At 38.4% G+C, this 14,279-nt stretch overlaps 1 protein-coding gene across 1 annotated transcript in view; it reads right to left on the bottom strand.

Annotated features, from left to right (window-relative positions):
• Window positions 1-14,279, bottom strand: part of LAMA2 (laminin subunit alpha 2) — a 387,138-nt gene that overhangs the window by 38,335 nt on the left and 334,524 nt on the right. Inside the window, exons 48-50 of the mRNA XM_067294582.1 lie at window positions 8,837-8,996; window positions 3,833-3,957; window positions 1,593-1,755 (exon numbers count right to left, since the gene is read on the bottom strand). Coding sequence (XP_067150683.1) covers window positions 1,593-1,755; window positions 3,833-3,957; window positions 8,837-8,996 — 448 coding nt within the window. The remainder of the gene's footprint in view (window positions 1-1,592; window positions 1,756-3,832; window positions 3,958-8,836; window positions 8,997-14,279) is intronic.

Consider the following 14,279-nt stretch of genomic DNA (forward strand, 5'->3'; position numbering starts at 1 on the left):
CTTCAGAGAGGTATTTGAACATGCTGATTTCCCAGAAGGGGTGCAAGAGGTTTCCCCATAGTCTTGTCTTGTAGGTACTTCCTTAGCTGCATGCAATTGCTTGAGATATCCCAACTTAAGCCCTGTTTTGCTGACTGCGTGGTCTCTATAACTCTCCCCTTCCCCTGTTTTTCCTAGTTTAAAGCCCTCCTTCTTACCAGGTTGGCCAGCCTGTTGGCAAAGCTGTGTGTGCTCTGCTTAGTGAGGTGGATCCCAACTCTCCCAGTCAGTTGTCAATCTTCAAACAGGGCTCCATGGTCATAGAAACCAAAATCCTGTTGCTGACACCAGCTGTGCAGCCAGTTGTTTACTTGCAGTATCTGTCTACTCCTCCTCCCATCCTTCCCCCTCACTGGCACGATCAAGAAGGAAACGACCTGGGTCCTCAGACCCCTGACCACCATCCTGAAAGCTCTGTAATCCCATTTGAGACTTTCCAAGTTGCCCTTGGCAGTATTGTTGGTGCCCACGTGGAAGAGCAGCAGCAAGTAATAGTTGAACAGGCTGATGAGCTTTGGCAGTCTTTCCATGACATCTTGGATCCGAGTCCCCAGCAGGCAGCAAACCTCTCTAGACAAGAGGTCAGGTCGGCAGATGGGTGCCTTCTGTCCCCTGCAGGAGGGAATCATCCACAATAATCGCTTGCTGCTTCTTCTGGGTGATCCTGCATGTCACAGGGTTTGTAGGTCCAGTTGCTTCACTTGAAGCCATGCCCAGCTCCTCCTCAGTTTGGAGGGCACTGAACCTGTTCATCAACTGCAAGTCTTCAGGAGGAGTAAGAGTCTTTCTCCTCATATGAGAAGGGACCAATTTCCAACCTTCGTCTCCTACAGCGTTATGACTTACTGTTCCACATGGCACAGAGCCCGCCTGCATCTACACTGCTGTGGGGGGTTGAGACTCTTGAAGCTGTAAGGTCTCTGAGAACATCCTATCTATCTCTCGCTCATCTTCTCGGATGCTACACAGCCTGCTTACTTCCTCCATTAACATTTCTCTATTATCCATGCACATTTGAAAACGCACAGGAATAAAATCTTGAACAGCTTTATAACCAATGTTTTCTATTCTCTAGTTCAGCTGTAAAAGACACCATTTGTAAACTCCATAAAAAATGTTATCACCGTCACATCCTGTTTGTTGCACCATTCAGTTCCCCTTTACTGCCACTCAGCTTAGACCCAAACTTTTCCCATGTATTAGTAGTACTTTTAACTAAAAGTTCTGTCTCTTCTCATATTCTTTCCCTTCCACCTGCTGATATTTCAAGCTATAAAAGTATAACTGTAACTGGCAATGTTTGCACAGGTAAGTATTTGGGTAAACTTAAATTCATTAATAGTTTCAGAAAAGCTGGAATTCCCCTCAGTCTAATATCCAGATGTCAACTTCCATGCAACAGTATTTTCTGTCTTCACTCAGATACCAGATTGCATCATTCCAGAACAGTTTTATTTTCAATTTCTATTTGCTTTCCTATTATGACAAATTCAATCATTGTAAAGATAGAGTGAAACCTGTGAGGAGAGTGGAGGTTACTTGTTCATTCTTACCAAGTCCTCGGTAGCAAGATACATCAGCAGGGCATTGGATGAGAAGGTCCTGAATTTGAATATGACTGTGGAAATATTGGGGTTCCAGCGGATTGGGCGACTCACCACTGCATAGCTGTCACCATCAAACTGGACAGTCCCTTCACTGTCTGCCACCTGTGGGCTGAAAAGGAGGAAATTCCAACCAGTTTCCCTTGCCATGTGAGGTTAAAAGAAAAAAATAAAAAATAAAAAAAAAGGGGGGTTGAGAGGATGCTTTCTAGGAGCCTGCCCGAACTTGGTTTGATTTTATATCAAAGCCCCTTTCTGACAATTGAAGCTCTAAGGTCAGCTCACTGGGTATCCAAAACAAAAGCACTTCTGGGAGGAAGACAGAAGAGGAACCTGTCTTATGTATCTCTCAGTTTGTAGTGATTCATTGTGCAGCCTTCAATGTAAAATAGCATTACGCAATCTTTCATTTTGTAATAAGTCTTACTTTTGTTATTGTTAGTGATTTTACAACTTTTGGAGGGCTCCAGAGTGAAAACTTGGAAACTGCGATTCTCTGTTTACCCACAAATTACAAACACTGCAGGATCAGCAGCACCAGTCCCTCCACAGTTTTTTGGCACTCCTCTCATTATAGAACAGAAAAGATCAGGTTGTGAGATTGTTGAATATGATCTTTATGATGTAGACTGTTGTCCATTTCTGTCACACAGACCAGACAGCTGCAGGACGGCAATGAGTTGGGTTAACCACAGACATAAATAGATTTGAACAAGGAACCTACATGTGAAATACTGGCTAGGAACATGTTTCTCATTTATCTGGACACACATAAAAGGATCTTGAATGTAGGCCTGTAGCCCTCCATGGTAATGTTTAACAGCAATTTGTTGCAAATACATTTTCCAGAAGAACAGGACTCTCATGCTATTGAAACAATGAGTTAAGGTAAGAGGGAGCTTTAATGCAGTTTTCTACAAATTTCAAAGTCTAGTATTCTTTTTACAATCCTTTTTTTTTCTCTCTTCTAAGCAAGTAGTTCTACACTATCACTGACTGAATGAGAAAATTAAATTTAGGCAGAGATCCACATAAAGGTTTATGCATCTCCACTACGTGCTTGGAACTGAAACACGTATATCCATCATCACGATGCTTAAATTGCCACCTAAGTGTCAAGGGCCTACATTATTGGCCAAGGAAATCCTCTGGTGTTTCCAAAATTGTTTTTATTCAAAACTGGAGTTTCCATCATTTACAAAGGGCTAAGCCTTAGTAGTCTAGTTTGAAAACCAGCCTATTCTTAACTTCCTTGAGTGGGTCAACACTTTATCTAATACAGGATAAGCATGATACAATAAACTGCCACTGCCAAATTTACTGAAAAGCAGCAGTACACAAGGACAATGCTACTTTCATGTAGCGGGTCACCGTGAAAGCCATAAAGCAGGAGACCCACAATCTAAGTCTTTTTTACATGATAATTCCCAGGTCTGTGCTGTAATATCAGGCTGTGCCTCTGTATGGGGGCCCTCATCAATGTTGCATTTGAAGCTGAAACACTGCACAGTAAAGCGTGGGAGATTTGTTTGGTTGGAAGGAGGCATGAAGAGGGATCGCAGCTCTGTAGAGACAAAGACACACCTGGAAAGGAAGAAAAAAACTTTGCTGCAGACTTCCTGAAGAGAGTTCAGGAGCCTATATATGCCTATATATGTGAACCCTGGCCCAGCACAGCTGGGCTATTTAGTCTATTTGGCACCTGAGCTCTCCGACAGGGACAGGAGATAAAACACCTTTCTCTTTTGAGGGCCTCTGCTCACTACTCTGGTGGCTGTGAAAGGCACCCTGAGTCACCTGAGTCTGTCCCATGCTGCATGAGAGGCCCAGGCACCAGAGCTGCAGAATCCAGTCTGCGAGTCAGACTCAGTCCCACTGTGGAAATCGCCCTCTCTTGTGTTTTGACTGATCCTGGTTACTGGTTAGCAGGAGCCTCTCCATCACAGTGCTGCTGCACCAGCTGTCCTTGTTCTGTTACGATCCTGACCACTCAGATTAGATGCTTCTCCTTTCGGCATAATTTCAACATAACTTTGTACTTCCTACAACTCGCAGTGTCATGTACGGATCATAGTTGCCTACTGGAACTTGATGGTTGCTGTAGAAATTCCTACTGCTTATAACAGAAGGCGTTGTCATCACAGACAGGTTCATAAAGTGGCATAAGAAGCCACCAATGTATTACCAACCTGACAGCACATCCTTTGCAGTCGCCCTCTATGTCCCTGAAATTCCACAGTCCTATGGGTTTGCTGTCCAGAAAAGTTTCACCCATACAGCCAGTGAAGGTGGTGACTCTTACAGCATCCGACTTCTGCAACGAGAAACCACAAACCTCATTAGAATTCAATTTTCAGTGACCTACCGTGTCTTGACAGCACAACTGGCATGAAAATCAGAAATACAGGAAGATGCTTATTATTTTAAATCTCAACAGTAATATTTAATCTGACAAGCCCTCCTATTGAACAACTGATCAGCAAAAAGGAGAGCTAAATCTTGTATCAGTCAGGATAGAAAACCCTATTTATTTGAGACTGTGGGGAAAGCAGAATGGTTCCTGGAGAACCTGGGGCTCCTCCAGGCTCCCCTGCACCGTCTGCTTTCCTGGCTGGTCAGAGAGCTGCCCACTAGCACTTGTTGAAGAGCAGATTCTTTTCAAGCTCTGTCTGTGTTTTTCTTTAAGGCGTCATGGAAGGCACTACAGGAAATATTGCCCACCATACAACAAGCAAACTGCTTCCACTTTACTTAATTTTCAAAAGCCTGAAAATTGAGTGGATCATCCAAGCTAAAAGACTGACCGTGAACTCAGCCGGCTACACCTATAAAAATCACGCTGTGTTTTGGCTGCAGAAAAAAATACAGATGGCAAAGCAAGCAAACCTCATATCCCACCAAAACTCATTAAACTAGGGCCACACAGATGGGATAGTGCTCATTTGATCATAACATGGTGCTATGATCAAGTGGTATTTGACAGTACACAGAATACTCAGCTCAAAATGATCTTTCTAAAAATATCTGTTTTCATTTAAATTTCACTTCATCAATATGAGCTGATTGAAAATCTATATACTCAACTATTTGAGATAGACAAGCACCTGCTGTTTTCCATATAGCAATTACCAATATTAAGATTGTGCAAGAGAATAAGAGTGCAACTTGAAAATATTCAAGGAAAAGTATGACTCAAAAGACTTAATGTGGTGGTGATATTTCCCAAGTAATTGGAAAGGTTTTAATTAGCAACAAGTATGAACTTAATGTCACTTCCGAGAAATTCATGACATCTAAGTATCATAGTCTTCTACTCAAGTCAAATGAAAGATGTTCTTAAAAACCGAAAATGAGTATTTTTTTGAATACACTGCAAAAAGTGCATGCAAAAAGGGATGTGGACAACAATCCAGGACAAATCTAACCTCATGCACTCCAAAACCCAGTAATATGAAAAAGCACATTTGTGAGACAAAGGTTTTGAAAGTATCAGTGATCTTGCTAAATGTCCAAAGATCTTCAAGGTTTTTGAAAAAAATATTCAGTGAAAGACTTCATTTTGTGAGCTTGACAACAGTACCATGATAAATATACTTACAAAAAACCCTAAAGCTATCATTTTTCTTTTAGTTCACAGACTGTGCCTGAACAGAGCAAGTATGATAATGTTTAAAACCTTAACTTGGAAATACACCAGTCATACCAAACTTTCAATACAGTGTCTTCCTACCTTTGCCCTCTTCTTCAGTTACCTGTAGGAGAACCAGATTTCAGGATGGTTTTCCTGGCTAAGATGGAAAAAATGGTTCTAGTAAAAAAAAGTCTAAAGAATTCTTATTGAGGTTGAAAACCTGTGTTCTGGCATCAGAATTTCTGGAGCATCTGTAATTCATGCTCCAGTTCAGCACTGCATCTTGCACTTAATGTCTGTATTAAGTGCTGAACTGTGCTCACTACCCACCTCTGCCTCACTGTTTCTAACTAAAGGATAAAAAAAAATATATATATATATCATTTTTTTCAGGAAAGAGTTCAGATTTAACCATTACCATGTTCCTGGCCCCAGTACATCAGGAACTCTTGAACCCTTTTCCTTTAGGGATTCTGCTGCCATTTCTACAGCTTATCTTTTTCTTAAATACACACTTCATGATGCTTCATTATTAATTCTCGTTGTCTAAGTGCTATTCAAATAATTTTAGTACTTAAATATTAAATACCCAAAGTTAATATTTATAACAAAATATTAAATAACAGTAAACATTAAGTAACAAACAGTAGACATAATACTAAATATTGAAATATTCAAACCAATTTTCTCTCTGACAGTGCAATTAAAGTGAGACAAGGTTTGTTAAGAATGGTGACATCTTTTATTAAAGCAGTAGGTACCAGCTTTGGGGCCTGGTTACTCAAAGAATAGATGCGATCTCTCTTTACCACTTTGCCTCACTTACGTTCTTCTACCATCAGGCTGCAACACAGAGCTCTTTGTTTAGCAATAAGCTATTTATAAAACTCAAAACTAGATATGACATCAAGTAAGTAAAAAATATGCCTAATGTGACAGCTTTGCTGCAGAAGCTAGCACTAGGCACTAACTATTTTATGCCATGGCACAATACTGCTGCAGGGAGAGCTATTGCTGTATTTCTGTAATATCTCTGATTCTCTGGGTTTTTAATATAAATGTAAGAATTTTTTTCAAGGTGGAAATCAGGTCAAAGCTTTGGTCTGGGAAGTTTGATATTCTAGAGCTGTGCAAATACAAATGGCATTACTAGGCTTTAGCGCTTGCCTCATGTGTGTTCTGATAACTCGAAAGTGAAATCTAAAATAAAATCTGAATAAGCTTCAAGTTTTAGTTTGAGTTTGAAGTTCCTTGACTCTTTTGGTGGATCACCCAAGAGCAACAGGCCAAATGCCAGCCAACCATGCATTTTCTACAGTCTCAACTGAGTCAATGAAATTTAAATATATGCATAAACCAAATTTTCAAGTGCTTTTCTAAATATGGAATGATTAAATGATTCTTTTAATCCTCAGTATGGCACTTATGATCCTTATTTGAGCCAGTTTGTCTTCCTGAGCCTGCAGTTATACTTTGATAGCTAAACACTGCATTGCGGTGGGCAGAAACCATGCTATAGCCTTCTAGGAACTGGTGTGTTTGGTCATTATAGATATGCAGCATTGCAAGCACTGAACAGGACTGTTCAGTGTTTATATAAGCTCTCATAGAGTTAAAGTTATTATGGAGACTAAAAAACAGGACTTAAATGCTTAACATAATTAAATTTGTTAGTGATGAAAACAACAGTAGAAACATTTATCCATCACAGCAGAAATCCAAAAATATAAGAGACCTGAGAAAAACTATCAGGTTTGTGAAATTACACCAGCTCTCCCTGGTTTATTTTCACTCCCTTTGGAAAAACAGATCATAGGGATAGAGTACAGAAAGCCATTGAGGCCACTCTACAGTACAGAGCCACTTTTAGCAGCTGATGGTTCATTAATTTTAGAAATATGTTTCGAGGGTTCTTGTCTATGGCTCACAGAAGGAAAAAAAACCCTTTAGTTATCTCTAGATAGAAAGCTGGAAGGCAGCAAACTAGAACCTCTGTTTAAGGCTGCACGGAGAAAATAGAAAGAGATGACAGCAAGGCTACTTTTTGTAATGTGTGATTCTCCAAGGAAGTGTTCAATCGACTGTTTTGCCTATTTCTCATATGAAATCAAATGGCATTAGAAAATGAGCATGACAGTTGTTTACACCCCTCTAAAGTGCTACAAGAAGCTTCGAGATACATTGCATCTGCATCTTCAGAACTTTAAAATGTTCATTTTTTTTTGCATATCTATTCCAGATAAAGCAGAGAGCACAGATCTGAGTTCTGCTCACATCGAATGACTTGCAATTTTTTTAGCCCAAAATCCCATGAAATATTTTCCCAAGTTTCTGTGAATGCTTGTCAAGCATTCTGTGTCATAGTTAAGTTAGCTGGTATTTGTGCAAGCTTGCTCACAGTTGCTTTTTCTTTGGGCAGAAGCCTCAACTAGGAATCTGATCAAGTTCTAACTAAAGTTACATTAAGCATGTTCCAAAACAGATGGATATCTTGAAGCTGAAGCTGGACTTCAAGGCACTGATTTCAAGGAAGTGGAATTTACATTTTCTATTCCTCTTGTATCCTCCAAGGCCTATTTGTCTTTCTGTCAGTCCTGGAAAGTGGTATGTGCACCCACACTACAAGGAAGGGGAGCGTCTAGCCACATACTTCCAAAGCAGAACCATCTAGAAAGTTGAACCTTCTGAAAACTAGAAAGGTGGACTATAAAATATTGTGCTACTTTGATATTTGAGGACATACAAAAGCTTTAGTGCAAATAAATGCTCCTTAAGTTCACAGTCTGGGAATATTTAAATATTAACTTTTTTTTTATGTTAAATGTTATTTTTTTGGAAAGTTAACATTTTTGACATTAAAAAAGTCAGAATATTAATCAGGATTAAAATATTTCATTTAAAGTGTTTTGTAATGAGTTCCACTGGAAAATATATGCTAATTAATACTTATCGGAGAGCGTTTTTTTTTGGCGGAAAGATTTCCATCCATTCTATTTGGTATAAATTTTGTATTCATTCCAATTAAGTTAAGCAATGTAGAAGCAGTCACTCGGAAAATGAATGGGCAAAAAGAAGACAGAATAGATCATGGATCTGATGCAGGTAGATTTTAGCACATGAAAAGAAGGGTGATACAGAGGAGAAACATCAACTAAAATGAAGAAAATAAAGCACTAACACCAAAAGTAGACCTGAATACAAAGGAATATGGTTATACACGTTGTTAGGAGACTGGGAATTCACGCAGACAGAACTGAGTTTCTGCTGCTGTGACACTGAAAGCCAGTGAGGGCAGCAGCATGTCCAAAGTGCAGCCCCCAGCCACGCAGCAGGAATTAGTTGTTTGGGCTAAATCCTGCACCAATGCAGCTACCAGGCTTCTGGTTAGAACAAGCTAATGGCACGGGAAGACAAACTTCAGATCTATGCACATGTCTAGGCAAATTCTAAAAATGTTTCAAGAGCTCAGGTGTACTATGTATTACTAACGCACCTATGACAATGATGCCAATGTATTAAAGTTTATTATTTTTACTGTGAGGTAAAACAGAGAACACTTTACCTTTATTTTTTCGGTTAAACCACCGACAAACAGCATGGCATTAGCGTCTACATCCAGAATGGTATATCCAGGTGGAGAGACTGCTCTGAACGTGGCTGGCACAATGCTGGCTTTGGGGCCATCCAGAGCTCGCACCGATAGAGTGCCATTTTTTCCAGTCCTAGACATTTGACCAAAATAAATTAAACACACAGCGTCAGTAGTTAAACCAAACATAGGGAATAGTCTATTTTACATGCATCTTTTAATAAAGTCATGTAATACTGATTTGAGTATGTTCAATTTTGATATAAAAGAGTAGACTTTCTGTCTTATGTCTGTGTAAGTTAAAGACATGATCACAAAATCAGTGTTTTTCTCAACTCAGTGTCCTTTTTGTACAGAATTCACTATACAGATAAAATGAAACTTTCATTGAGTAAAACAAATAAGTTTCATTTTTTTAATTACTGTGACAGAATTAGCCTTGAGTAATTGTTTCTTGACTTAACAAATGATGTAGGCAAGGTTCCAAATTAAATTTCTGAATTTCATAAAGTTTATTAGATTTTATTTCCTCTGAAATGAATGATCACGTGACAGAGTAGTTTAATTTACATCACTGGGATGTGGAGAGCTTGCATTTTCTGCAGCAGAGCTGTCTGGTTGCTTATCAAACAGGCACAAACCCCATTATGTTTAAAGATGTTACCTCACTGTCCTCTATGAAACATACAAAAATTGATGACAACAACAACAACAGAATTTACTATTTTCTAATAGTTTTCAACATTTCTTCTTCTGCTCCTTAAAATTCAATTTGTGGCATGGAAACAGTAGGTTGACATAGTTTCACAATAGAATGAACAGAATGTGGAGCGATAGGATACCTCCTAGTCCTGCAGGTATATAAAAAGGTATTTCAAAGGAAACTTTGAAATACTTTGAATCATTTTGAATCCTTTTCAATAATTTGCTTAATATTTTACTATCTTACAGCAGTTTGGATAGTATCTTTCATTCAGAAGTAGACTGTTAGGCATTTATGGTCACAGCATAAATCAGTGGTTCTTCACAAACAGATGGACACACCTAATTCAACACACCTAATTTCTAATGGGGCCACCATACAATTGTAGAAATAAGCACTGACTCGGACCCAAACCCTGTCATGTGCAAATGAAGTATCCACTATGTCCAGTAATGTGGTAGAGGAGCACCTGGGAGAAGAGGTAGGCACTGGGGGACCATCTACTGTGGATTTATGGGTCACCTGGGAAATGGCTGCTTTATCTCATTTTTAGTAAAATGATGGATTTCACATGATAATTGTTATGTTACTTTGGAAATTCCTAACATGGATGCATGATCCTGCAACCTTAACCAACACTGAGATGTTCAGCATGGATATGGATATTATATGGAACTTTTATAACTCATGTGATTGATAATTAATGCAGAAAGACACTGTTTTAAATAAAACTCATCTTCTTTTTCCGCAACAGTTTACAAAGTGTGTGTACCTGTAATAATGACTATTTTTCAAATGATCTGTTAGATTTTGTTGGCTACCTGATTACACTCCAAAAACTACTTGCTATCTGTTCTCAAGCTAAACAAAACAGATTTTCTTCTCAAAACCCAGATATTTTTGATGAAAGTTTCTAGGGAAAAGAAAGTAAACAGATTAAATAAAGGTGATTAAATTCAGCTAAAACTTTCATATGTAGTTTTTCTAGATTAAAAAGAAATTAGATACCCATCCTATCAAGATATTGTCAAGTCACAGCTAGAAAGTTAAAAATTTTCCCTTTGACTTTCTAAAGTCCTGAAATTTGCTGCTTGTAAAGATGCAAAATTCCTGTTTTGTCTAATTAGAAGAAAAGATGGGCTTGGGGGATTGAAGTAACAAGCAAACTGAAAGTTAAAAGCATACCTCTCAGGAAGAACTCTCATTTCTGTTAAATAAAGCTTTACTGAAGACTCAAATTTAAAGTACAGCAAGGAAGACTGCATAACGTTAGACTACTGAGTAAGCTTAATAAAGACATTGCTATATTGTACTTAAATAATTTGTGGATTTAGAAATTTTACTGGACCAGGGCTCTGGAGGGTGGAAAAATCCTAAAAGACTCTCTATATTATGTCTATAAAAACTCTACAGAAATTCCTTTGGCTCAGAATCTATTACCCCAAAAATAGAACTGGTTGAGAATTTTACCATTTAAAGAAACAAAAAGGTTTGGTTGGAACACTTCAGTCTCCATAAATTTCTCCAGAACTACAAAGCAGGGCTGTTAAGTAATTTTGATGGTTTCATATAACTTCATTCAATGGGCAATATCTTTGTAGATCTATGCCATCTTGCCTGCTTTGGAGTCAGGGATCTCAAGCCTTTCATTGTGCATACTAAATATCACCACTGGAGCTGCTGGATCACCCCTAGGTTAACCCAAAGATTTGGCAGCTCTGGAAAAGAGGTGGATGGAACTTGCAGCATTTCCTAGGGAATCTCCAAAGTGGTATCTGGCATACGGGAAGGATATAGGAACATATAGCTGCGCCATATCATTTCAAAGCAGTGGCCTACAGCAATTCATATTATCCTAGATCTTTTTTTTGTTGGAATTTCCTTTTGATGACAATATTTTACCTTTTATTACAAAATCAAGTGGATGCTATCTAAGTAGATAGCTTTCCATGCAGCAGAACTTCCACATTTTGACTTTATTCTTTTCAAAAGGCTTATTGATGAGGAGCCCTTAAAAGGGTTCTCATTGTAGTAGCTGTTGAAAGACTAACAGCTACTATAGACTTTTATTGAACTACTTATATTTGATGCCTCTGAAAGCAAGTCATTGGCGCTTTCAGCCTATACTGTGCTGAAATCAGTATTCAGTGAAACCAGATTAAAAATGGTCAAGTGCAATAACCCAGGAGTCAGTGAGCAGACTGACACTGCTTCTGGTGTCTAATATGTCACAAATAGTATGGACGCCTTCCATCTTCAAACAGAGTGAAGTGCTAACAATAGGGTCTCTGCCATAAATAATTCTTCCTTACTTAAGGAGGATGAGTGAGCTTAAAGAAAGCACTTGGCTAACTTCACAGCAAAAAGACTTTGCTATACTGTGCATGACAATTCATGAGATTAGAAGATATTACTCTAGGGATAGCCAGTTCCTGCAAAATCTGTTGATCAAAGAAGAGGTACCAGCCTTTTGTGGCAAATCATCTGAAAAATTTATGTAACACCATGCATGCAGGCTTTGCTCTTTTAGAGATGCATGATGCAAATGAGATGACTTTTACAAGTCATCATCATTAGAATACAAAATACCATGTAGGAACCTTTATCGTGTGACCCCTTGAGAGCAAAGAAAATCTTATGGGTTAGATTTGCCTTGGTAGTTTAAGATTGAATTCCTGCTGAGCTGGGCTGATGGGTCTGCAGTGAATTTCTGATTCAAACGTCCTTCCTCCTCAAAGGAAGGGCACTGCTTAAACTTTGTCATTAACAATTGAAACAGTGGTGACACCTAAACTGCGCTTGATTAAAATCACAACTAATCAGGGCCTGCTCCTAATTGAGGCCCGCTAAAGTCAGTGACATTGTTTCACTGAACCAGAGGGCCTCAAAAATCTTTCACGCATTTGAGTGGTTCACAAAATTGACATTATTTGCATGTTGTGAACCTGCTTCAAATCATTCTGATATAAACTGTTTATGCAAGGTTTTCTGCCGTTAATTGATACTTTGATGGATTATGGCTTCTTAATGCCAATCAGATTTGCTTTTGTAAGTAGGTAAGTAATTCTGCAAGCGACACTTGTTTAATTACTGTACCATGAAAGTATAGGGAATATACTTATTCCAAAGGCATATGGTACACTTGAGGAATAAGCAAATTTTCCTTTAATTCCATGCAAATTTTTTTTTTAATTTCCATAATAACTTCTGTATATACAATAAAATGCAAAGTATTAGTAGAATATAATTAAAAAGACATGCAAAATTGAAAGCCTCTTTGGAAAACAGATGCAGTAATTAGTAGTATTGATCTTACAGACCGGAAATTTTGGCACAGAGGTTAACTGAAGTGAACATCTCTGATCATTACTCAACAGTCAGCTTTTTCATTTTTAGATTTTATTCAGTATATGCTGAGTGATCTTGGGGAAATCATGACCTCTGCACCCCTATATCTTTTTTAAGGTCCTTTGGGATCCCTGTTTAAGAACTGCTATAAACCTTCAAACCCACCATATTATTAGTATTGTGTGTCAATGTCTGTCCCCATTGAACCCAACGGTAAAATTCAGCAAAGCCAGCATTTCCTCTTAAGCCCCTCTTCTAAGTGGATGCACCACTCTGGCTATTTGCCAGTTCTGTCACATTGCCGAGAAAGTCTGTGGCTGGAACCGAACAGAAATTTAGAGAAAAAAAGTGAGAGAATTAAATGAGTAAAACTCTCTCCAGCAGCTTATGAAGGGAGTCAGGAGTGTTAGTGGATGGACTAAAATGTTCCAAGTTAAAAAGCCTTCAGCAGGGTATGTGATTTATGAAGTCTGCCTTAAGAATGCACAAGCAGTCCTAAACTTCATCTTGATCCCACAAATCCAAGCAGCGTCTCTGCAATGTAATTCTCCTAAACATTGCTCTAGACTCCAGATTTGTGCAACTGTAATTGTTCCAAATTGCTGATCCAGCAGTTTGCTCAGTTTGTTCAAAACTAATGGCATGCATGCCCTATATCAAGAACAACCAGCTTAATAGGCAATGTGCATTTGTAGGATGGCTGAATTTTTAAACCATGCCCTGGCTCTACATTCTGCTGAAGCAGCTTTCTTGCAAATGAAAGTCTGGCGTTACTGTGTCATGAAGCTATTTTAGTATGCACAATATGAACTGTACTAAACTGATGAAGATTTTAACAGCATGTATTGTACCCCAATTTGTATTTTCCTTGCAATAAGATTTAATTAAGCCAGCTTTTGGAGAATGTGCAATAATTTTATTTAATTCTCTGCTCTGAATGGCTGATTTCTATGATTTCACTAAATTATTTAAACTGGATACCATTTCCTCTTCTGAATGCTAGGGATATAACAGGAATTAAAGTGCTCTTTTTTTCTCACTCCCTCTCTGCCTCATTTGCTGGCTATGTTATCACATCTATGTTTAATTCTATGGGAAATTAACATAAAAAGATGCGACAGGAATTATTCAGCTTCATATCGGATTGCATTATAGATTAATAAATTACTAAGATCTGTTCAGAACTACAGGATAAAGGATATGTATGCTTTGTACCTATGTAGCATAGTTTGCTATTAAAATCCCCCTACTGACATGGCATTCTTTACATATGAAATACCATGCTGCTTATACGAAGCTCTATAATTTATCTGCTAACAAAAGCCAACCCTCCCCCTGCCCACACACCCCAATATTAATACTGAT

This window comes from Apteryx mantelli, chromosome 3 (genome assembly GCF_036417845.1).
Source record: "Apteryx mantelli isolate bAptMan1 chromosome 3, bAptMan1.hap1, whole genome shotgun sequence".
Taxonomy (NCBI): Eukaryota; Metazoa; Chordata; class Aves; order Apterygiformes; family Apterygidae; genus Apteryx; species Apteryx mantelli.